General features: G+C 42.2%; 1 protein-coding gene across 6 annotated transcripts in view; it reads right to left on the bottom strand.

Moving 5' to 3' along the window:
* Window positions 1-25,837, bottom strand: part of stxbp1b (syntaxin binding protein 1b) — a 104,350-nt gene that overhangs the window by 21,475 nt on the left and 57,038 nt on the right. For 3 of the 6 annotated variants that reach the window (XM_061816485.1, XM_061816486.1, XM_061816484.1), the window contains exons 8-13: window positions 25,675-25,759; window positions 20,289-20,419; window positions 18,193-18,300; window positions 17,948-18,008; window positions 13,836-13,901; window positions 111-191 (exon numbers count right to left, since the gene is read on the bottom strand). In XM_061816485.1, coding sequence (XP_061672469.1) covers window positions 111-191; window positions 13,836-13,901; window positions 17,948-18,008; window positions 18,193-18,300; window positions 20,289-20,419; window positions 25,675-25,759 — 532 coding nt within the window. Of the gene's footprint in view, window positions 1-110; window positions 192-10,017; window positions 10,911-12,128; window positions 12,271-12,545; window positions 12,777-13,209; window positions 13,299-13,835; window positions 13,902-17,947; window positions 18,009-18,192; window positions 18,301-18,911; window positions 20,265-20,288; window positions 20,420-25,674; window positions 25,760-25,837 lie in introns of those variants that run through there. The other 3 variants (XM_061816483.1, XM_061816488.1, XM_061816487.1) reach the window with 3 other exon arrangements.

Raw genomic sequence — 25,837 nt, 5'->3', positions numbered from 1 at the left:
GATGACTTTTATGTATCACAGTTAGATTTCCATTGTCCTCGGTTCTTAATTCTGGTCACATTTGAAAGTTCATATCAATTAAAGTTTGTCGAAGAGGATGGCTTAATTACCTGTTCCACACGGCAGAGTTTGTCAACGGTGCCCTGGTAGCGGTTCATACAATCCTCAGCCAGGTGAAGATGCGTTGAATACTAACAAGATAAGATTTTTTCCAAGTCGATCAATTTTGCAATTTGAAACAAAAATTTGGGAACAATAAAGAAAAGATACAAACTTTTGCTCATTAAAATGTGTATACGTGTTGTTTGGACAATTTTCCGTTGATTATGGCTTCTGTCCATTTCGTTTTTTTTTTTTACCCTGGTTATTGTAATCCACTTGATTTAATTACAGCTGAGCTTCAAAAATCAGCCGATAGAAACTTGAAAAGTACAGTAAGACACAAAGACATTTTAAGAAAACAGTATGACTCCATAGCTCAATACTACACAAACTGAGCCCTTTTTCCTGCAGTAACATTCATGAGAGGACCCCTGCTGGGCAAAATATGCCCTTACATACATAACATGAAACACTGAATTCAGCATAAGAATTAAAGAATAGCAATTACAGTATCCCACTTTATTATCAAAACACATACCCCATGAACAGAGTAAAAAAATGCATATTTCTTAAGCCCTAAATACCTATTTACCTCTCTAGTTATCCTCTAAACTTAGAAACAATTACAAAAAACAACATAAGCATGTGCAGTATCTCATAACTTGGGAAATTTGTAATCAACATTCTGTTGAGCGTATTAAGGCCTTACTACAGTGAGTCTTCCTCACAAGACATACAGTATCTTTTGCTTCTAGTATGGTTGGAATTCAGACGAATTACTCTCACCCAGTCTTTCCAAAAGAGAACTTGGACCTGCCTCTGTCTTCCAATGAGAATAGAGATCCTCCATCATCAAAACTCCTGTCAGTAAAGATGGCCTAGTCCTAAGTAGTAGGAGATGGTTTGGGGTGAGTGCCTCCTGATCATTTGGGTCAATGGGAGATGTGGTAATGGGACATCCATTAATTATGCCTCATCTTTACACAGAAATGTTTGAAGGCTCTCCTCATCTAAACTCTACATCTTCAAAGTGGTTCTGAGGATTTTCCTGGTGGACTGGACTAAAGGATCCCAGACCTCACTATAATGAGAGGGAGCTGGGGTATTGAACATCCTCTTAATGCCTTGTTGCAGGAGTGTCCTACATTTTGGAAATGTTATAATCTTGGATGGCTTTCTTTAGCTCTCACTCTGAACCAACCACATTTGTTCCATTATCTGAATGCAGATCTTCAAGTTTACTGGTTCCTGAAAAAAAATGGATCCAAGGCATTCGTTATTATTACTCATCTTTAAGGCCCTGTTTTATAAGTGTTCCTTCCATGCTTCATATCTTTTTTAATACATTTTTTATTGGGTGGTCACATAAATAGTCCCAAGTCCCTTGAGGTTTCATTTCAAAGGTATTTATCTTTCATTTCTCTTTTCATTTCTTTCATTCTCAGATATGGCTGCCAGCACCACTCATGTGTTGCTGATCCACTTTGTTATTATGAAACCCAGCCTCAGCTAATGACACAGCAACATAGCTTCTTCCTCACTGCTGCCTGATTTAAGGCATTCATCAACATAAAATTTATGGAACATTGTCAACTGTATCAGGTCCCTGTTGTCTTTGATGCATTATCTGACGCATAGCTAGCACAACTTGGGGATGAATTAGCAGCAAATATTTACACCAGCATCCTGTACTCCACCAGAATACTGTGGGTATCTCCATTTGGCCACTATATAAACCGTCATTAGTCAGCATCTTCTGGTGGGACCTTGAATTGGTGGAAGATGGTTTCCACATGTGCCATAATGGCCACAGGTTATTCGCGTAATAAGGTGATAGTCCATTGTGACTGCGGTTGTGGTCCAACCCCTGAAGAAGCTCCCCATTCAGTGTAGCTCCTAAATAAGGTATGCTACATTCAAACACACACAGATTTAGCATTTTTTTTATGATGGAACGGTCACAGCATAGCCCTTGTCATACAGAGCAGCCATTAAGATGATCTTATCCTCACGAAATGAATGACGCGTGACAACTTTCCTCTTCAGGTTCATGGCACAAATGTAATGAAGAATGTGAGGTCCCCCGACTATCCTATTGGTTTTTTGACACTCTCCATCAACTGAAGATTATCTCTGAAAAACTCCAGCTCTTTTTGTTGGCTAGCTAAAGGAAGTCATACTTAGTTTGTCCAGTGTAGCCACAGTTATCCTGTTTGTCATAACATTTTCCACATCATCTCATGAAGTTTCACAATTACCATTCATTTCTGGTTCATTCATTGTCCATCCTAAGATTGTTTTGACAGCATATGGCCCATCTTTAAAATTATTGACAATTTCTTCTGGTTCAATTGACTTTCACACATTTCTCCCAATCAACAGACCTGTTTTTGCATTGATGTGAGGAAACTGTACTCACTCTAGATGAGACCATCAGTCAATGTCTTTTGTAGTGGAATGTGATTCTTATTTGCTGTGATAGTCTCCGATAGAAACACTTCCTGCAACTCTACAAAGTTGTAGGTCTCCAGGCAACTCACTTCCAAGCATGTTATGACATCACTGTGAACTGTCTTTTGCTTTCCTTTTGTTTTGAGAAGAACATTTATTTCTTAAAACACAGTTTGAGCTCATCTATAAACTCGTCTCTGCACAAGGTGCCAGTACTGCCTGGATCCACGAAAGCATTTGAAGTAATCATCTTTACTCTGACTGGGACAATGGCAAGAAAACTCTGTTCTCTGCTTGATTTTCAGTATAGCTTTCATTGCCCCAAAGCTGCTGAAGAGGGGCTGCCTTTCACTGTCCACTTTTAATTCTTCCTCAATTGTAACCTTGCCTTTGTTCTTTATTGGTAACACACATAGTCATAAACTTCTTCTTTTCCTTTTGGCTTGTCCCATCAGGGGTGGCCACAATGTGCCATCTTTTTCCATGTAAGCCGATCTCCTGCATCTTCCTCTCTCACACTCATAACATCCATCAACCTTCTCTTCAGTCATCCTCTCACTCTTTTGCCTGGCAGCTCCATCCTCAGCACCCTTCCACCAATATACTCACCATCTCGCTTCTGGACATGTCCAAACCATCAAAGTCTGTTCTCTCCAACCTTGTCTCCAAAGCATCTAAATTTAGCTGTCCTCTGGTGAGCTCATTTCTAATCCTATCTGAGATGCTCACTCCTAAAGAGAACCTCAACATCTTCCTTTCTGCCACCCCCAGCTCTGCTTCCTGTTGTCTCTTCTGTGTGACCGTCTCTAGTCCAAATATCATGGCTGGCCTCACACTGTTTTATAAACTTTGCCCTTCATCCTAGCTGAGTTTCTTTTGTGACATAACACACCAGACAACTTCCACCAACTGTTCCAACCTGCTTGGACCCGTTTCTTCACTTACTTACCACACTCACCGTTGCTCTGGATTGTTGACTCGAAATATTGGAAGTCGTTCACCCTCACTGTCTCTTTTTTTCCCTGGAGCCCCCCCGACCCCTCTCATTTATGCACATATATTCTGTATTACTTTGATTAACTAGTGTATGCCTCCATCTATCCAATTACTACTCCACCTGCTCCCTGCTTTCAATGCAGATCACAATGTCATCTGCGAACATCATGGTCCAAGGGGACTCCAGTCTAACCTCATCTGTCAGCCTATCCATTACCACACAAACAGGAAGGGCCTCAGAGCTGATCCCTGATGCAGACCCACCTCCACCTTAAATTCTTCTGTCACACCTACAGCATTGTTCTGCTGCCCTCACACAAGTCCTGTACTATTCTGATACATTTCTACGCTACACCAGACTTATGCATGCGGTGCCACAGTTCCTCTCTTGGTATTCTGTAATAGGCTTTTTCTAGATCCACAAAGACACAATGTAGCTCCTTCTGCCCTTCTCTGTACTTTTCCACTAACATTCTCAAGGCAAATAATGCATCTGCGGTACTCTTTCTAGCCATGAAACCATACTGTTGCTTACAGATACTTAAGTATTCTTACCATCTATTTGACACACTACTGGCACCAGTAAACCATTCCAATCTCTTGCCTTAATCACCCGTACCTGCTGCACATACGTCCCATCCCTGTCTACCTGTAGAGATCTTTTTTCTCCTTTTGTGTCCAACCTGGTGTACATGTTTCCATATGCCTCTTGTTTAGCCTTCTCTACCTCTACCTTTGCCTCAAGTCACATCTCAATCTATTCCTTTCACTTCTCCTCAGTCCTCTCCGTGTCCCTTTTCCCATGACTCAATCATTCTGCCTGCTAGAATACCCCCCCCACCCCCACCGATCTGAACCCGTGTGGTGTTCGGTTATTGGATTTCTGTGCTCATCATGGATTGCTCATAACGAATTACCCTAACCCTAAACCCATGTTCAGGCATAAGGGTGTCCACATGTGCACCTGGCACAAAGACACCCTAGGTCACACTTCGATAATCGTCTTTGTAGTCGTGTCATTGGACTTGTGATTGCATGTCTTGGACACACTCGGGTGAAGAGTGGGGCGGAGATGTCAACTAATCACCACCTGGTGGTGAGTTGGCTCCGATGGTGGAGGAAGATGTCTGTCTGATGTGGCAGGCCCAAACGTATTGTGAGGGTCTGCTGAGAACAGATGGCAGATTCCCCTATCAGAAGGAATTTCAACTCCCACCTCCGAAAGAGCTTTACTCACGTCCCAGAGGAGGCGGGTGACATTGAGTCCAAGTGGACGATGTTCCACGCCTCAATTGCTGAGCGGCCGACCAGAGCTGTGGGCGGAAGATGTTTGGTGCTTGTCGTGGCAACAAGCCCCGAACACATTGGTGGATACCAACAGTGAGGGATGCTGTCAAGCTGAAGAAGGAGTCCTATTGAGCATTTTTTGCCTGTGGGACTTCCGAGGCAGCTGATACGTACTGTCTGGCCAAACGGAATGCAGCTTCGGTGGTCACTGAGGCAAAACCCGGGCGTGGGAGGAGTTCTGTGAGGCCATGAAGAACGACTTCAAGACGTCTTCGAGGAAGTTCTGATCCACCATCTGGCGTCTCAGGAGGGGGAAGCAGTGCACCATCAACACTTTGTATAGTGGGGATGGGGCCCTGCTGACCTCAACTCCGGATGTTGTGAGTCGTTTGGAAGAATACTTCGAAGACCTCCTCAATTCCACCAACATTTCTCCCATGAGGAAACTGCGTCTGGATGCTCTGAGGCAGGCTCTTTATCTCTGCGGTTGAAGTCACCAAAGTGATTAAAAAGCTCCTTGGTGGAAGGCCCCGGGGATGGATGAGATACACCCGTAGTTCTAAAATGTTCTGGATGTTGTGGGGCTGTCTCTGTTGACACGCCTCTGCAACATTGAGTGGACATCGGGGACAGTGCCTCTTGAGTGGGAGACTGGGGTGTGTTCCAACTATAGGGGGATCACACTCGTCAGCCGCCCTGGTAAGGTCTATTCAGGGGTGCTGTAAAGGAGGGTCTATCGGGAAGTCGAGTCTCGGATTCAGGAGGACCAATGTGGTTTTTGTATTGGCTGTGGAACAGTGAACCAGCTCTACACGCTCGGCAGGGTCCTCGAAGGTGCATGGGAGTTCATCCAACCAGTCTATATGTGTTTTGTGGACTTGGAGAAGGCATTGGGAAGTCTTGGGGGGGTTGTTCAGGGGTATGGGGGACTGAACCCCCTGATACGAGCTGTTCGGTCCCTGTATGACCGCTGTCAGAGTTTGTTCTGCATTGCCGGCAATAAGTCAGACTCAATTCCGGTGAGAGTTGGACTCTGCCATGGCTGCCCTTTGTCACCAATTTTGTTCACAACTTTTATGGACAGAATCTCTAGGTGCAGCCAAGGCGTAGAGTGTCTCCGCTTTGGTGGCCTCAGCATCGCATCTGTGCTCTTTGCAGAGATGAGGTTCTGTTGGCTTCATCAAGTCGTGATCTACAACTCTCACTGGAGCAGTTCACAGCCGAGTGTGAAGCGGTTGGAATGAGAATCAGCACCTCTAAATCTGAGACCATGGTCCTCAGTCAGAAAAGGGTGGCATGCCCAGGGATGAGATCCTGCTCCAAGTGGAGAAGTTCAAGTATTTTGGGGTTTTGTTCACGAGACAGGGAAGAATGGAGCGGGAGATCGACAAAGGGATCCGTGCAGCGTATGCAGTGATGCGGACTTTGTATCGGTCTGTTGTGGTAAAGAGGTAGCTAAGTCGAAAGGCGAATCCTATCCTCACCTATGGTCATGAGCTATGGGTCGTGACCAAAAGAACAAGATTCCGGATACAAGCGGGCGATATGAGTTTTCTCCACAGGGTGTACGGGCTTTCCCTTAGAGAAAAGGTAAGAAGCTCGGCCATCCGGGAGGGGCTCAGTGACGAGCCTCTACTCTTCCGCATTGAGAGGAGCCAGATGAGGTAGCTGGGGCATCTGATTCGGATGCCTTCTAGACGCCTCCCTTGTGAGGTGTTTCGGGCATGTCCCACCGGAAAGAAACCCTGGGGACGACCCAGGACACACTGGAGAGACTATGTCTCTCGGCTGGCTTGGGAACTCCTCGGGATCCCTCCGGAAGAGCTGTAAGTAGGGGCTGGGGAAAGGGAAGTCTGGGTATGCCTGCTGAAGCGACTTCCTTTGTGACCCGACCCGGAAAAGCGGAAGAAAATGGATGGATGTTTTACGGCGAATGCCCTTCCTGACACCCTCTGTATTTCTCCGGGCTTGGAACCAGCCTACAGATTACACTGGTTTGTGACCCCATAGGGCTGCATTAAAGACAAGTGGAGAATACGTGCACCAATCCCACTATCTCTCATTCATGGCCAGACATCACATTTCAATTTCTCCTGACAGAACTTACTCATGTGCTCTTGTTTGTCACCTGAAACAGAGTCCCTTCCTGTGGAGAAGGTCATTTTTTTTTGCTTTATAAAGGCTTTACAGTACTTAATTTTCCTACATTACTCCATACTGTGTTAACCTGACAGAAGAGGCAGGGTTTGGTGAAGGCACTGACAGAGCTGGTAGCAGCTCTCATGTTCATGCCAGCTTAGTCATTCACTCCTGAGGTGGTTTGTGATGAAAATTGTCATAGCATGCCAACTTTCTAACATGAGACCTATTGATGGATTGCGTTGTCCCTTGACATTCTCCTTGATAACACCAAATTCAGGATGTGACGTAATCTTAGCGAAGCTTAACGAAGCTTTGTCTGTGAGCTGCCCAAGCACCTGCCTGAAGAGCTCAGAGCAGTGGCAGGGTGCCCTGCAGTGGGAGAATGTCAGGTGTGTCCTCGCCATTTCATGGTGAGATTTGGGACTTCGGCAAGGTTGAATGAACAAGCAAAAGCGAGTGTGTCAAGGACATAGGAGCACTAAGGGAGCTACACCGCTTTTTAACGTTACTTTTCCATCTTATGATTATTTTTTGGTTTAATATCAGTGGGATAGAATAACATTAAATTTTGGACCTCAGATGAAGAAAGCGGTTTCAAGCTTTGCGTTTCACACACACCCTGTTGAATCAGTGCAATGAGTGTTTCAACCTTATGTCGTGGCTAATAACACTTACTGTTTGTTTGTATAACATTTCCATGTTTTTTTTTAACCCATCGCCCGGTGGATGTCTCTGGGCTCCATCAATTGTCTCAGAGGTCTTGAGCTGTAAAAGTGTAAATGGTCCTTTGAACTATTATCTTGGCTTTGCGGAACCAGTGGATTTTCAAACCTTCAAACCTTGAACCCAGGTAGTCTTCTGATGACTGGGAACCCAGGTTTCTGGGGTAACTTAACTAATTTAAAGTCCAGTTGAGAAGACAGGATTTCTGGTCTCTACTTTTTATGAGCTCTTTCAGACTTTGATTAATTTAGCGTCTGTGTGAGACAGGCCAGGCATCCCCATGACCGTCTGTCTTAGCAAGGGAGCAGAGACAGGATTGCCGCCCCATCTGAGATTGGGGGTCATGCTGACATCTGGCAAGAACATGTCTATTACAAGTATGATTAGATAGGTAGATACCATAAGATACCTAACTGTCTTACTCACAGCCCAACACTACACAAAATAAGCCCTTTTTCCTCCCGACAGTGACAATTGACCCCTCCGTGGATATTGCGCAATCCGCGTCACTGACCAATCAGAGGCCAGAGATCTACATAAACCAAAGCCCGTTTTTGCTCCCGCCATTTTCTCAGACAACATTGCATGGTCCAGTATAGGGTTAGTTAGCGTTTTATCGTGTATTTGGGTTGTTTAACAAAAAATATGGTTGAGAGGTGTAGTCACGGACTTTGTAATAGTGACGACAGGTATCCTGAAAGGCTAGTTGGTGGAGTTCAATTCGTACCCTTTCCAAAACCGAAGACCCAGTACGAAAAATGCCTCCGATGGATCAAACTTTGTGGAAGACCGCATCATCAACTAAATCCATCTAATATCAACCGGAACACATATGTTTGCACGAAGGTAAGCCCTATATTTGATTTTCAACACATGTCTCATATAAATGAATTAGCAGTTCTTCGCTTGCATAACATAGCTACGTGTGAATGATTGACACACTTGATCTGTGTTGAGCGATATTTAGCGATGATCGGACTGCACAAACGTATTGATTTCTTGCTGGCTCGCGGCCAGAAGCTTAACCTGACTGTGTTTGCACGAAGATATGCCCTAAATTTGATTTTTAATACACGTCTCGTATAAATGAATGAGACGTTCTCCGCTAGCATAACACAGCTACGTGTGAACGATTGACACACTTATTCTTTGTTGAGCGATATTTAGCGATGATCGGACTGCACAAACGTATTGATTTCTTGCTGGCTCGCGGCCAGAAGCTTAACCAGACTGTGTTTGCACAAAGATATGCCCTAAATTTGATTTTTAATACACGTCTCGTATAAATGAATGAGACATTCTCCGCTAGCATAACACAGCTACGTGTGAACGATTGACACATTTATTCTTTGTTGAGCGATATTTAGCGATGATTGGACTGCACAAACGTATTGATTTCTTGCTGGCTCGCGGCCAGAAGCTTAACCAGACTGTGTTTGCATGAAGATATGCCCTAAATTTGATTTTTAATATACGTCTCGTATAAATGAATGAGACGTTCTTTGCTAGCATAACATTCCTACGTGTGAATGATTGAATGAAATCAGAAGAATGGCGTCTCTCTCAGTTCAGAATGTATTGTATTTAGGATCTATAATATATCGTTGATTTGAATGAAATCAGAAACATGGCGTCTGTCTCAGTTAAGAATGTATTGTATTTAGAATCTATAATATATAGTTCATTTGAAACACGTTTGCTTCTTCACTTTTTTAGCACTTCGTAAACCAGTCACTACCATTCAAGAAATTACCAGACCCCTTTCCTGCGGATCCCCTTTGTCGATCTAAATCTACCAGGAAGGCACCATTAAAAAGAAAATGTTTGAACTTTGCGACTGGGCGGTATGGTTTTATATGGACAATAACTCAACATTGGATAAATGGAAAAGACGACAGTGTTTTGAACTATAACTATATTTTTGTATTGCATAATGTGCCAGTTCTCTGGGTTAAAAGTCACAATGCAATGCTTTAAAATCCACTTCCAATTTACCAAAACAAGGAACCACTCCCCCTATATATATATATATATATATATATATATATATATATAAATGACAAGATTAAAGTACAGCTGTTCAAAACATTGTGCATCACATACTGAAATTTTAATTCTGGAAGCATAACAGTGCTGGACAACAGTTTCTTTATGTATAAAACCCAGTTATTATTTAATCATTCACAGGAAATCAACTGTAAGTACTCAGCCTGAGGAAAGCACCATGACAGAAGATATTGGCACCAACGGCGATACATCTACCGGAACAGTTTCTACTGCGAGTACCAGAACAGTTTCTACAGCGAGTCAGACGCATTCAAGATGTAAGATGTTTCTTTATTCAAGTTACAACAAAACGAAGTTTATGATCAATATAGGGAAAAACACAAACATCCTATGTGACACAAATGTAAACAACGCTAAAAAGAAATTCATGGGTCAGTTGAATGTCTTCTGATATAAGACTGTACATGTTGGAAATAAAATTGACTCAGCTTATTCAACATATTCTCCATGAAGTCAATGTTTGGGTATATTCTTTGAACAAATAGGTCTACTCTTGTGTAGACCACAAAATCACAAAACTCAGCTCCAGATGTGAGCAGCTGTCCTTGTACTTGGTAGTAATAGTTGTGATTACTTTTGAGCCTCAATTGTCCATAATTATTTCCCAAACAGAAACTGTCTGAAGAGTTGGCTTCTTGTACAGTAACATCGCGTGCAGAGTAGGGGCATTTGACCTCAAGGAGTCCTGTAATTCCATTAGAGCACACTTTGGAATCGGGTGTTGATCCAAGATAAGGAAATTTGGGATTTACTATTAGTCCACAATCATGCACATGGTTTCCTGTACTCTTAATATATTGTGCAACTGCCACTTTTACATTTTTTTGTCCATACGAAGTTTGCACTGAGCTGAAACGCTTTGGGTCTATTAATTCCATCAGAAATTTGTCGGTAATTTTCTTTCTTTGCAGAATTGCTCCAAAATTTGATGCTGTCAGACGTTTTTTTCTTTCTGTGTGCCACAGAGTACTGTTGGCTTGGTCCCTTGTGCTTTCTTCAATCTTGATACACTGTTCTTGATGTAGTTCAGTGAACCATGTCTTGAATAAATCAGCTGGGGTAACTTTTGCCGATTGAGGGAAGGCTAGGTTTCCACAACAGGTCCCAACTGTCTTTGCATCTTCTAGTTCAAAGAACGTGGCCTGAAGAAAAACATTTGATGAGTGATTACAGTTTGAAAAATATACACTGTATCATCATGTCCATGTAAACTGTTTCAACTATGTAAACATACTGTCCAAAATTATATAGATTTATTTTTTTGCAGGGGTTGAACCACTGGATCTGATGTCGTTAGTCGCTGAAAAGGAAATCCTACTGAGAGATTATGCCAAATGCACACTTGAACACCTGGAGACCAAACGACAGCTGAACATGCTGGAGGAAAAGTTGAGACGGAACGACAATGTGACATCTCCATCTTTCACTGTTTGTGCTTAAGGAGGATGACAGTATTATGCATTATTACACAGCCTTTTCCAAGGACACATTCAATGCAATTTTCACGTTTTTGGTGCCTGACACTGATTCATGCCCTTTAAAATATGTTGGCAAAGGCAATCTTTCTCAGATAAAGAAGATATCATTTAAAGATCAATTACTATTGACTCTATGCAAACTAAGAAATGATTCTGACCTACAAGACCTAGCTTTTCGATTTAGTCTTACACAGCAAGTTGTTGGCGTTGTGTTCAACTCGTGGGTGAATTACATGATCTCCGATTTGGTGAAGTATGCATCTGGCCACCCAGAGATGTTATATATGAACACATGCCAGGTAATTACAGACAGGAATTCCCAGATACTTTCAGCATTATTGATTGTACTGAAATTAGAATTCAAAAGCCTTCATCACTCAATGCCCAGTCTCAAACCTACAGTACTTACAAATCATGTAACACACTCAAAGCCTTAGTTGCTGTAGATCCCAGAGGGTCTGTTATATTTAGCTCTATGCTGTTTGCTGGATCAATTTCTGATAAGGAAATCTTTAAAAAAATCTGGATTTCAGTCAATGTTGAAACAACTTGTTGAGATTGGATATCGAAAAACGGGTGATGGGATAATGGCTGACAAAGGTTTTGACATTGTGAAAGAAGTAGAGGATGTAGGACTTAAACTGAACATTCCACCTTTTGCCAAATCTGGGATACAAATGAATTCACATGATGTGAACCTTACACAAAAAATTGCCAAACACAGAGTTCATGTAGAAAGAGCGATCAGACGAATTAAAAGTTTCAAGATACTGAGTGGCCGAATTCCTTTGTCACTGATGTCTTCAATTGCACAGATTTGGTATGTCTGTTGTTTTCTAACCAATTTCATGCCATTGTGTATGAAAAGAAAGTGAAACTTACAGATGTTGCAAGACCACTGGCAACAGGCACTGTACCCAGATGAGTGTTCAATGTCAGTCTTGGGCTGGACACCACATAGGCCATTGAACACTCTTCCAAAGACTTTAAGTGATCAATATCTTTTTTGTGTACTTTAATGTTTCTGTGAAATAAAGCAGTTTGACAGTTGATTAACATTTGACAAGTTCATTCATTGTTGGTTATTTTTGCCACATCATGCAATAAAATGTCAATGAACAGTATTCACAAGAGTGTATTATGAACGACACTTAAAAAAATTGTTGTGTATGAATAATATAAAATGGGTGCATGTGTACATGTTGGTATTGTTATTATTAAATTATCATGAAATGATATTTAAATTATGGTGATGACAGAACCAAACTGTTATAGCGTAATGAAACAAATTAAATTTACCTGCAGTCTGTCAGTGTGTTCCTCACAGGTCTTTTCTTTCTTACAAGTTTGGGGTTGACAAATACAACTTGTGGAACTGCAGCTGGCTCAATCTTCTGACCTCTTGGCTTGCTCCATTGCTCTGGAAGAGATGTGCATGCCAGTCTAGATGGCACTTCTGTGAAGCCCATCATCTGCCATTGTTGTAATGCTATTACCAGCCCAACAATATGTGAACAGGATCCAGAAACACTGAAAAAATAAGAGATTTACATTTTAGATTATATTTTAGAGCCTTTACAGGTTTTGGATGTATTGACATTGTTATATTACAATCCCATAGAGGGCCGAGGCTCAATGAAAAATTCTAAAAGCCAAAGAAAAATGATCAGTTCGGTGACTGAATCTAGTGTACATTTAGATTGTGAACTACCAACTTTCCCGCAAACATGGCTTAAGCACTGAGCAGTGACGCTTTGGAAAGTATCTACTCCTTCAATGGGTAGTATTTTAGGGATAAAATAGAGGTAATGTAAATATTCCGTACACATGTGTGATAGGTATCACGAAAATAGGAAACTATCAATGACAAATTCGTCTTTGGGTTATATAAAGATCAATTCACGTACGGTTGTTTTCCACAAATGTATATTAATAACATGCAAAATATAACAAATGCACTCACCCTGCTTGACATGTACAGTGAGCTTCGGATATCCTTGTGGGATTCAACTGCAGATGCAATGTATGTGGCTGCTCGGTCTTCCTTTGACTCTGGAAAGACCTCGCGCTAATTTCGATGGTTTCTCCGTCGATATGCATGGAAATATCGTTCAAATACCCCTCGCTGAAGTACTTGAAGCCCTGCTGTCTGCTTTTCAACGATATTTCACTGTTAGCTAAGAATGCGAGTGAGAAATCAGCCGGTAAATCGGACAGTCTCGCCCTATTCTTTTCGTGCTGCGTCGCCATTTTTTCTAATTGTTTGTCTTACGTCGGCGCACGTGGCGTGACGTCACTTCAGGAGGCGTGGTTAAGTGCCCTGTACGGAGGGGTCAATTAGGACATGACCCTGCTAGACACAATATGCAATTACACACATTAATGAAAGAAAGTACAGCAATTACAGCACCCCACTTTATGCCAACCCCCCCTGCCCCCCACATACCTCATAAACAATAGTATACCTGTATTTCTTAACCCCGAAAATGTATATTATTATTATTGCATTGTATATTGTATATAAGTAGCCAATGAGACATTATGAGCAAATGTGAACAATTTCACCATGAATAAGCTTGCTGTACTTACTTTGCTCAGCTCCTTTTGATACTGGGGCATTTTCTTCAGCATCTGAGACAGTTCCTTCATTGTAGTCTGAAAGACAGTGATGGCAGCAGAGTGATTAAGTATGAATAAAAAATACATTAAATTATGATTTTCATTAAAGCCCGGGTGTCATCCGTATAAACATTCTAAAATAGATATTGTAATGAAAAATACATACAACAGTATTCACTTCAATGTCTATACGAAAAAAAAGTGAGCAGAGAGCACGTCATCCATGCACAAAGTTGCGCAATTGAGTGTCCCTCAACATCCAAGTGGTCGCCATATTAGTCGCGTCATCTGTCCTTGACGTCATCGTTACTTGCGCCGTTGAAAACACGCAGTGCCTGCTACTACGGAACAACAGAGATATTCACATTTTTCCGACGCCCCTTCTGACACCGAAGTTCTTTTCAAAAAGGACAACACCACACAACCGAGTGAAGTTACCGGGGCAATATTACACTATTGTTTCGAGCCCTCAGGGCAATATCACACTATTGTTTCAAGCCATATTCAGATGATATCCGACCACGGCCAAACCACATCCCGTCCGATCCACTCCTGCGGCGGAGATGAGCCATCGCGGCTCATCGCAGTCGGCCGGTGTGGCTTATGACAGAGCCGAGCGGTGCTGCTTTAGTCACAGTCAAGCCGTAGCGCTTTATGCGCGTACGTGATTGAGTAATGCATTCTCGGCCAGGTTCTTCAGAGCCACCTCCGTCGCAAAGCCCGATGCGCAGCCTTCGCAGAAGCTGTGACCGCCGAACGGGGCGCTTCAGCCGCCCGTAGTGGAATATAAGGAGGAGGTGGAGTCTGGCTATGTTGCTTTTCGGGGTATGTTCAAAGTCGCCGCAGTACTCAACGAACACTATCGAGACATTGTTGGCTGGGCGACGCGCAAATCGACACATTTCATACGCGGATCTTTTGTTGCGTTATGAGAGAGACCGATTAGGTGGTCCGCCCCAAACTATTATTTTTTTTTAGTAGCTGTATGCGCACATCAACACATTTCATACGTGGATCATTTGCTATGTTATGAGAGAGACCGATTACGTGGTCCGCCCCAAACTATTTTTTTTTTTTTTTGGGAGCTGTATACACACCTACCTGTTATTTGGAACCCACGAAGCTCTCGTCCTCTGCACCCGTGCAATCCATTTTTCACAACGAATCAGGTCTCTTGCAAACTTATGAAGGCTAAATCCATTCTCCCGAGTGTTCAAGCAATGTCCAGCAATGCAATGAGTCGGCATTTTGGCTAACACGAAGGAACAACGAGCTACCTTCCCGGAGGTAAAACTAATGTAAACAAACAAGTCCACTAGGGGGCGCCTCTGTCCTGTACATCACTTCCTGCTTGTTGTCGAAAAGATGATTTACATGGCGGGAGTTACAAAAAGCTGTATACATCAAAATCATGTTTTGTGGTGAAAAAACACATGGGACCATATTGGCTGTGGGTTTTTCATTAATATACAAAAAAATCATCCATTTGACGACACTTGAGCTTTAAGTAAGATTAAAAATTGTTTCATGCGTCTTTGTTGGTATGTTTACTGTTCTGTATCTCAATGTGTCCTTTATGAGGAGCAACCAGACTAATCTATTTGTTGCATTTGTTAGCCCACTTCTCAATTTTTTTTTTTGCATTGTTTCCCCACTTTGATCATTAAGATCATTGTCCATCCATCCATCCATCCATCCATTCTCTTAGCCGCTTATCCTCATGAGGGTTGTGGGAGTGCTGGAGCCTATCCCAGCTGTCAACAGACAGGAGGCAGGGTACACCCTGAACTGGTTGCCAGCCAATCGCAGGGTACATGGAGACAAACAGCCTCACTCACAATCACATCTAGGGGCAATTTAGACTGTCCAATTACTGTTGCATGTTTTTGGAATGTGGGAGGAAACCGGAGAGCCTGGAGAAAACCCACACATGCACAGGGAGAACATACAAAGTCCACAAAGGTGGGGCTGGGATCGAACACAGGACCTCAGAACTGTGAGGCCACAATTTTTCCAACTGTTCCACCGTGCCGCCCAGATCATCAAATACATGTGAATATCCAATTTTACGCAAGTTAACATAGAACTCAGATTTTAAATATTCAGGGAGAAAAAAATTATATTTGAAGCCACTTGTTCCTATGTGAAAAAGTAATTAATCCAAAACGCAATAACTGGTATAGCTACCTTCGGCAGCAACGACTGAAATCAAGCATTTTCTATAATTGGCAATGGTTGTGCGCTTCTGTTTGTTGTGATGTGATGATTTTGGTTTGGTGTGACACAATGATTGTGCATGGCGTGTTGACTGGTGAGTTGCTTGCACCTGTCGATGCGTGAGAGAAGGGTAAACTTGTTCTTCTGCTTACAAAAAGTGCAATTGTTCCTTATTGGTTCATGATCACCACAGTATCTTTAAAGTCCAACTGACACCAAAAGCATGATTTTTAGGATGTTTTTAAAAAAAAAAAAAAAAGGCAGCCAGAATAGACCCATCAGTTTTTTCACCACACAACATGATTTTCACATATATGGCTTTTTGTAACTTCTGCCATGAAAATCCTCTCGAGGGATTTGTTTTGGAGAAGAAGCAGGAAGTGACGCTATCAGCAGGAGCCAACACAGGCGGCTTCATGTGTTTATACCAGTTTTACCTGCCGGAAGGTAGCTCTTTGTTCCTTCGTGTTAGCCAAAATGCCAGCTCGTTGTATTGCTGGATATTGCTCGAACACTCGGGAGGAGTACTTCATACTTTTCCAAAAGGCCCGGTCCGTTGTGAATAATGGACTGCACAGGTGCAAAGAATGACAGCTTCATGGCTTCCAAATGACAGGTAGGTGTGTATAGAGCTAGAGAGACGACGTAATCCTTCTTTCACCGAGCGACAACAACGCTCGCGGCGACGCGGGCTACAGTGGTTCAACATGGCGCCGGTGATCCACATATTATCTAAATATGCCTCGAAATATTATATATATATATATATATATTATATATATATATATATATATATATATATATAATATTGCCCCAGTCACTTCACTCGATAGTGTAATGTTCTCTGTGTCAGAAGGGGCGTCGGAAAAATCCCAATATATCTGTTGTTCCTCTCCCATAGCAGGTGCCACTACGTGTTTTCAATGGTGAATGTCCCAGTGTGATGTGTGCAGATGACGTTGTAGGCAATATGGCTACCAGTTGGAGGTCGAGTGAGACTTGTGCAACTTTGCACATGGATGACATGCTCTCCGCTCATATTAATTTTTTTGTATAGACACTGAAGTGAATAATGTTATATGTATTTTTAATGACAATATCTATTTTAGAATGTTTATGGGCATGTCAGTTGGAAAAAACAGGGCATATGTTTTACCATGCCTGCGCCCAATAATACGGTGCATCTTATTCATCCATCCATTTTCTGAGCCGCTTATCCTCATGAGGGTCGCAGGAGTGCTGGAGCCTATCTCAGCTGTCATTGGGCAGGTGGCAGGGTACATCCTGAACTGGTTGCCAACCAATTGCAGGGCACATGGAGCCAGACAACAGTCGCACGCACAATCACACTTACGTGCAATTTAGAGTTTCCAATTAATGCATGTTTTTTGTGATGTGGGAGGAAACCGGAGTGCCTGGAGAAAACCCACGCAGGCACGGGTAGAACATGCAAACTTTACACAGGCGGGGCCGGGATTGAACCCGGGACCTCAGAACTGTGAGGCCAATGCTCTAAGCTGCGCCACCAGTACACTTTATGTATGTGTTATATACAGAAATTGCACAAGTAACTGACAAAGCTACTGGCGCAAAACCCTCTTTTGCCTATAGTGCATACAATCTACTTGATTGAGCAGTATACTTTACATAATGTGAAAAGCTATTATTTCATCCATTATGCCATCTGTGCCTTTTGAGTGGTGGCATACCAAAATTTAATGCAACAGTTGCAGCCAAATTGTTCACTAATTACTTAATTGCCTGTGATTCTTCCAGATTTGTGCATGTGTGAAAATAAAATATTTTAAGACAATCAAATGAAAGAAAGAACATATTGTACAGTAATGTTATTAATGTTCCCCTACCTTTTCTCCTGTGTTCATTTTTTTGCTGGCAGAAAACTCTTTCAGATGGCGAGTCACAGCTCTATACAAAGAAATGTAAATCATGTCAGAAAATCAGGAAAAAAATACAAAATTAAGCTTTTTAACACTCCGCAAGAGTCGCAGTGCTATAAGTTTAAGGCAGCCCTTCCTGTTCTGTTTGTTTCTTGAAAATATTGCACATTACCACATGTGCATATGTGGGTATTTGCAACACAACTACTCACGTTGAAACTTCAGCAATGTGTTTATGTCTCAGAGTCAACCACAGGTCATCCTCCTCATCTAGTAGTACATCCTTTGTCCTTGTTTCCCCCATACCACTGGTCTCAAACCTGGCACACAAAATTATACGATTATAGTTGTGAGAAAGGAAACACATACTGGACCTGATAGGTATAAAGTACCATAATTTCTTGAGTATAATGCGTCCTGAAGTATAATGCGCAGCCCCAAAATTGACTGAAAAAAAAAAAATCAGGAAAACGGTTCTACCAATGTACAATGAGCACCACTAATTTGGTGCTATCCATATGCTCAAAATATTGGGAATTATTTGTATTTCTATTTTGCTAGGTTTGTACTTGTATTGTTTTTTCAAAAAATTGTCTGTACAACAATCATTAATAATAATCTTTGTGCATGGACTAATGCAGCGGTAATATATATCTCGGGATAGGGCACACGACACACTTGTCCTGGTCCCTGCAATTGTCAGAACAGAATCCCTCAACTAACTAAAATAAATGCTCAATACTTTACTTTGTTAACACATAGTAGTCTTAAATAAACTATTTACCACTGTTTAACTTAAAAAAAAAATTTTGCATTACATATTCGTGCATAAAACGTTTGTGCATCATGCATTTTATCACATATCCTTGGCCTGGACTTTAAAAGAAGCATCTGACTCATCTTCAATTTGAAAAATATCCATCATAACTACCTTTGGTGCATCAATGTCAAACTCATCATTGATGACTTGGTCCAATTCTGGTGCCTCCTGCATTCATGAACATTGATCCCATCCTGCTCCCACAGCATGTCATCCTCTATGCCATCCATGGCATTTGTGAGCAAACATTTTTTGAATCTCAAGAGTCTTGGTTCCCGATATTCCTCATTGTTGTCACCGCTTTGAGGGGAAGGTCCACTGTAGGCTGTGCTGTTACAGCCTCTTGCCCCCATTTGGCTACAATCTGTAGCAGCTCTTCATAGCGTCAGGTCACTATCAAAACAAGAGCTGAAACTACGCATAAATGAGCGTAATGGGCACTTTTAAAACAAAGCGAGCATTTCAACTGTGTCCGCTATCCCGTTTTGATTTTAAATGTGACCATTACAATTGTACTATGTAGTTTCAGCTCATGTTGTTTTGCTTGCGGTTTGGCCGCGTCATCGGCTGTAGTGATTACACATTTCTTTTAAAAACGGCTGCACAACTAGCCCTTGTAATCGACAGTTTTTGTCATAGTTAAAGTTAAAACAAGCTCACTGGCAGTCGTTTCTGATGTTTGATGCAGTAGCGACAAATATGCTACACTAACGATAGTAAAATGTTATGCTCCGCCCGAGGAGGACAGAGTTCAGGTTGGTGGTTACACCTTACCGTAAGTTATATAAATGTGTCACACAAGACATCGACTATCATATTGCCATTTTTTATTGACTTTTTTTTTTTTTTTTACCTGTATACGACTATACAATGTGATTACTACCTAAATATAATGCACTCCATTGACTTTTTGAAAATATTTTTGGAAGAAATTGTGAGAAATTACGGTATAGTTTGTTACGTTACATAGGAAAAAAACAGATGATATTCAAATGGAAATATATATTGTTCTATATACACCTAAGTATTTATTGATTAGAGTTCTCCAGTTTCTCTAACAATTTAAAAAAAATTAACGTCAATTTTCAATCGGTTCCCTTGAGTAATGCCTCCTTAGGGATGGTTTAAATACGGAAACATTTTCTTGTATATTGTATATTTGACAAAATAAATCACTTTGAATATTTCCCTCATCTCCAAAATGTGCATATGATGTCTGCAGGCTTCTTTTGGGAAATGGTGAATTATGTAAGATGTTTAGTCGCATTTTGACATATAAAAGCCATATGCCGATGTGATGGCCTCAGTTGTGTGGTATTATGAGAGTGTTCCAGTTCAAGTATCAAAGAAAAGGTGTGAATACTTATCAAAAAGGACCAATCAATCACTGTGTATTGCTTGTAGATGTGAAAATGTTCAAACCTTTAGAGGATCAGAATTATCGTCCCTGAATGTTGTGTGTGCATGCATACGTTTGTGGCTACATACTTGTAGACATCATTCTCAATGCCTAGCAGGTCGTAGGCCATCGCCTGAAGAGTGAGCTCATGTAAAAGAGGTGACACAGGATCAAATCCTCGGTCTAGGATGATTAGTTGGCTACGGCACTTATCTGGTCCCTGGAAGAATACAGCATAGAAACAAAAATCACTTTATAAGGGGCTCTTACTTCATTACTTTACTTTTCTTGTTAAATCATGTTACCATGCATTACTATTACACACAAAGTTTACAAATCCATCCATCCATCCATTTTTGTAGTCGGTTATCCTCACAAGTGCCGCGGTGAGTGCTGGATCCTATCCCAGCTGTCAACAGGCAGGAGGGAGGGTACACCCTGAACTGCTGCCCACATCGAGACAAACATCCATATTCACAGTCACACCGAGTGGCAATTTAGAGTGTCCAATTAATGTTGCATGTTTTTGGGATGTGGGAGGAAACAGGAGTGCCCGGAGAAAATCGACGCAGGCACAGAGAGAACATGCAAACTCCACACAGGCGGGTCCAGGATTGATCCCGAGACGTCAAAACTGTGAGGCAAATGCTTCCCAGGTGCTCCTCCTTGCCGCCAGGTTTCAAATCATCAAACCAATTTTAACAACTCAGAGACAACCCAAGGAAATGGGAATTCAATTTATTACTACACTAAAGCAAAAACCTGAATTTAATAAGAAGTTGTGCCACCCTTGGCAGCAATAACTGAAGCCAACCATTTACGATAATTGGGGAGGAGTCTTTCACATCGCTGGAGGAATTTTGTCCCACTCCTCTTTGCAGAATTTTTTTAGACTCCACCATATTGGAGGGTTTTCGAACTCGAAATGTCTGATTAAGGTCACACCATGAAGCCGGACTTTGACTTGGCCTCTCCAAAACCTTTTTTTTTTTTTTTTCAGCCATTTAGAGGTGGACTTGTTGGTCTGTTACAGATCGTTGTCATGCTGCATGAGCCAAGAACGTGATACAAGATCACACACTTGTATTTATAAGCCCAAGAACTACTAGTAAATCTGTCAATATTCTTAGCAACTCATTCAAAAGAAAATAGAAGAATCCATATTAGCGGATAAAACACCAGCTCTTGGTAATGAGAAAATCCAAATTAGAAACAGATTCAATAGCCAAAGTATGTAACAACACACAAGGAATTTGTCTCCGGCTGACACTGCCACCATTCATGTCGAGTGCTCAGAAGAAGAACAAACAAACTAACAAGAATGAAGAAGAATAGACCTAATTAATAGAAAACTATTCCTTATGAGTCCCAGTTGTGCTAAGATGCAGAGTCTTTTAGCATTTAGAGGAGTTAGAGTGCGTAAACACTCCACATTATGTTAAGCTTATTCAGAGCACCCTGAGCCATTCAAGGTTCACCGTTATAGACCAGTGCAATGATAGTTGACCAAAAATGAACAGTTTAATGTGACAATTTGTGAAATAGTCTACAGTATATATTACTAATCCAGCAGGATGTGAGGTGTGCCAAAACAACGCCGCATGGCAGAAAATAGTTGGTTCGCTGATCGAAAATTTAATGAATGATTGCAAGAGGGGGGGAAAAACTGTTTCAATACCTGCTCATTTTGATTTGCATTGAACGGTAGCGTCTAACCGACAGAAGGAACTGGAAGAGCTGGTGGCTAGGATGTGGAGGGTCCGATAGGATCCTGCCCGCCCTGGTCATTGTTTGAGTGGTGTTCAAGTCTTCAAGAGTGGGTAGGGTGGTTCCGACAATCCGTTCAGTGGTTTTGAATGTTCATTGCAATCGGAGTTGGTCCTTTTGTTGGCAGGCCCGAACCAGACTGTGATGGAGGTACACAGTACTGATTAGATGACTGCTGTGTAGAACTGTCTCAGCAGCTCCTGTGATAAGCCGCACTTCCTCAGAAGCCACAAGAAGTACGTCCTTTGCTGGGATTTTTTGATGATAGAGTTGATGTTCGTCTCCCACTTCAGGTCCTGTGAGACTGTAATTCCCAAGAACCTGAAGGTCTTGACAGTTAAAGAAACTTAAACCGAGCACTCACTAACTTGAAAATATTCACTGGAGAGATTCAACACGAAAAGGCTATCATCAGTCAAATCGGAACTGAACTGAAATCACATGGAATTTCTTTCTCTGAGGTGATGAGTTTTGGGAGTGATGGGTCCGCTGTGATGATCAAGAAGACGCATTAGAGTGCTGCACAATTACGTGATCAAAATCCTCACCTCACAAATGTTCACTGTATCACCCATAGAATTTCACTTTATTCATTCGAGGCTCCAGAAGATATCCCAGCCCTAAAGTAGCACCAACTAATGCTAACAGATCTCTTTTATTACTTTCTACTTCCTGAAAGAAAATGTTGATGTGGCAATTGTCAGAAATAATATCACTGTCTAGATTAACTGAACACCGTGGGGAAGAATATGGAATCTGCTTACATCAAACAGCTGGGAAAGTATGTTTTTAATGACCCAACTAATCACTCTAAGCATCACCTAAGCCTTTTTTACTCACAAGGGTCACAGGAGTGCTGGAGCCTAGAACAGCTAACTTCAGGGAAGAGATGGGTTACACCCTGAACTAGTTGCCAGCCAATTGTAGGCCACATAGATACAAACAACCAGTTGCACTAAGTACACACCTAAGGGTAATTTAGAGTCTCCAATTCATGCATGCTTTTGGGATGTCGGAGGAAACCAGAGTGCCCAGAGAAAACTCACGCTGGCACAGGGAGAACATGCAAACTTCACACAGGCAGGGCCAAGATTTGAACTCCAGTCCTCAGAACTGTGAGGAGGACACTGTAAAGAGTCACACCACCTTTCTGCCTGAAAATTCTGAGACTTCAATTTTGTTGCAGCACCTCTGTTCAACTTCCATGAAGGAATACATTATGCACAAGTTGACTGAAAATATAAAAAGATGATTTCCAGGGGATGATCAACTCAGCAGCTTCAAAGTGCTTGCAATCAGACCATAGATATTTAAATATGTGCAAAGAATCTCTAGACCAGTACTTCAAAATTATTTTCTGTTACCCTCCTAGCAAGAAGAGAACAATTCAGGCGTCCCTCCACTCTCCACCATGACTATCATTATAATTATTTGTCGATAAAATTGTTATGAGTACAACTCTGCATAAAATTGTATCCATACATCCAGCCATCCATTTTCTTAGCCGCTTATACTCACAAGGATCATGGGAGTGCTGGAGTCTATCCCAGCTGTCAACGGACAGGAGGCAGGGTACACCCTGAAATGGTTGCCAGACAATCGCAGGGCAGATAGAGACAGACAACACACTCACACTCACAATCACACTGAGGGGCAATTTATAGTCTCCAATTAATGTTCCATTGTTTTGGGGATTTGGGAGTAAACCGGAGTTCCCAGAGAAAACCCACACAGGCACAGCGAGAACATGCAAATTCCACACAGGCAGGGCCGAGATTTAACCCTGGACCTCAGAACTGTGAGGCTAATGCTCTACAGCTGTGCCACTGTGGATCCTCACACAGGGAGTTGTCAAGTCAAAACATACATCAGCAATAAACAAACATTCTTTGTTGCTGTCATTTGGTTGATCAAATTCTAGGGTAAAATGTTTGTCTTTGAGTTTGTCTACCAGCTGTTCTTGAAGATTGTTAGCAATGTCATCTACAGGAATCCCTCATCTTTTGCGGTTAATGGGGACCAGAAAAACTGGGATGTGACCTTCCTCCCCCCACAACTACTCCCCACACACACTGGGAATTTTCATGTATGTAGATCTGGGTACAAGAAAAGATGCAAACAGTATTTATACATTACATATTTGAGACTAAGATTCCAACAGTACATGTATTTACTGTCAACAACCGGCGGCATGGGGGCGGACCCAAATGCAGGACTTCCAGGCAATGACATAATGATCAGAGTGGCTTTATTCCAGAAATAGGTCAATACCATGTAGCAGTCCGACAAGGCAGAGGCACAAAAATGCTAGACTAAAGGCAGTATCCACAAACATGGAACAAGGTCAGATGACCATGGAACAAACTAAAAGACTTGACAAGACGTGGACAAACTAAAAGGGCACAGACTTGTTGTGACAAGGATAGGTGTACACTAGATGTACGCTCAATAGTGGAGAATCCAACACAACAAACTGGCAAATCCCAGCGGGTCGTTCATCACCCTCGTATGGGCTCGAATCAACTGTGGCCATCCTGGGACGAGATTGTTTAATTGCTGTTGAATCCCGTCCATGAGGTAAGCAATCTCAAAGATCATCGACGTTGAGTCCCCCGGCTCGGTCATCGGCGAAGATTTGGCAGAAGTCGGCTGACGCTTTGCCGGCGGCCAAATGTGGAAAGAATGGAATGCGAAATTGACATTGAATCGGTTTGGTGGCCTCAGCATCGCATCTCTCCTCTTTGCAGATGATGTGGTTCTGTTGGCTTCATCAAGCCGTGATCTCCAACTCTCACTGGAGTGGTTCACAGCTGAGTGTGAAGCGGCTGGGATGAGAATCAGCACATCCAAATCTGAGACCATGGTCCTCAGTCAGAAAAATGTGGCATGCCCGGGGATGAGATCCTGCCCCAAGTGGAGGAGTTCAAGTATCTTGAGGTCTTCTTCATGAGTGAGGGAAGAATGGAGGGGGAGATCGACAGACGGATCGGTGCAGCGTCTGCAGTGATGCGAATTTTGCATCGCTCCTTTGTGGTAAACAAAAAGCTAAGTCCAAAGGTGATGCTCTCTATTTACCAGTCAATCTATGCTCCTATCTTCACCAATGCTCACGAGCTGTAGGTCATGACCAAAAGAAAAAGATCCCAGATACAAGCAACCTGAATGAGTTTCCTCCACAGGGTGCAATCATCTGTGAGGGGCTCAGAGTCCAGCCTCCTGGGTGCCTCCCTGTTGAGGTATTTCGGGAACGTCTTACCGGAAGGAGACCCAGGACATGCTGGAGAGATGACATCTCTCGGCCTCGGTTTCCCCCTGGAAGAGTTGGATGAAGTGGCTGGGGAACGAGAACTCTGGGCATCCTTGCTAAACCTAGATGCGAGATGCTGCCTGCTAGATTGATGGATATATGTATGGATGGATGAATTTTTAAAACAGTAACTACTGAGATTTATGAATGCCATTCCATTTTGAAATAGTTTGAAATAGGATTAGGATTAACAACAAGTTAGTCTGTAAGAAAATGCTTGGTCTTTTTCAATTGCTATGCTGATGTATTGATTCTGCAAACATTGTTCACACATATGACCAAACATTTTAATTAAACTTTGATGACAGTTCTGACGTAGTCCATACTTTGTTTTCTTAAGTCAAAAAATTTATAAATGTGGGTATTGTACTGGATTTAAAGAAAGAAAGAAAAACACCCACCTCCCCCATGCTGGGGTCATCAGCCTTGTAGCCATCCAGCTTGTCCTGTAGCATTTGGGCCAGAATAGCGCAGTCTTTGTATTCTCTGAATAAGACAAAAACAACACAGTGACAGTATAATCAGTGATGCCTTGCCTTACCCCCAACACGCATCCTCCTCCAC

The sequence above is a fragment of the Syngnathoides biaculeatus genome, chromosome 4, assembly GCF_019802595.1.
Source record: "Syngnathoides biaculeatus isolate LvHL_M chromosome 4, ASM1980259v1, whole genome shotgun sequence".
Classification (NCBI taxonomy): Eukaryota; Metazoa; Chordata; class Actinopteri; order Syngnathiformes; family Syngnathidae; genus Syngnathoides; species Syngnathoides biaculeatus.
The sequence above is the reverse complement of the archived record's forward strand: the minus strand, read 5'-3'. Positions and strand labels throughout refer to the sequence as shown.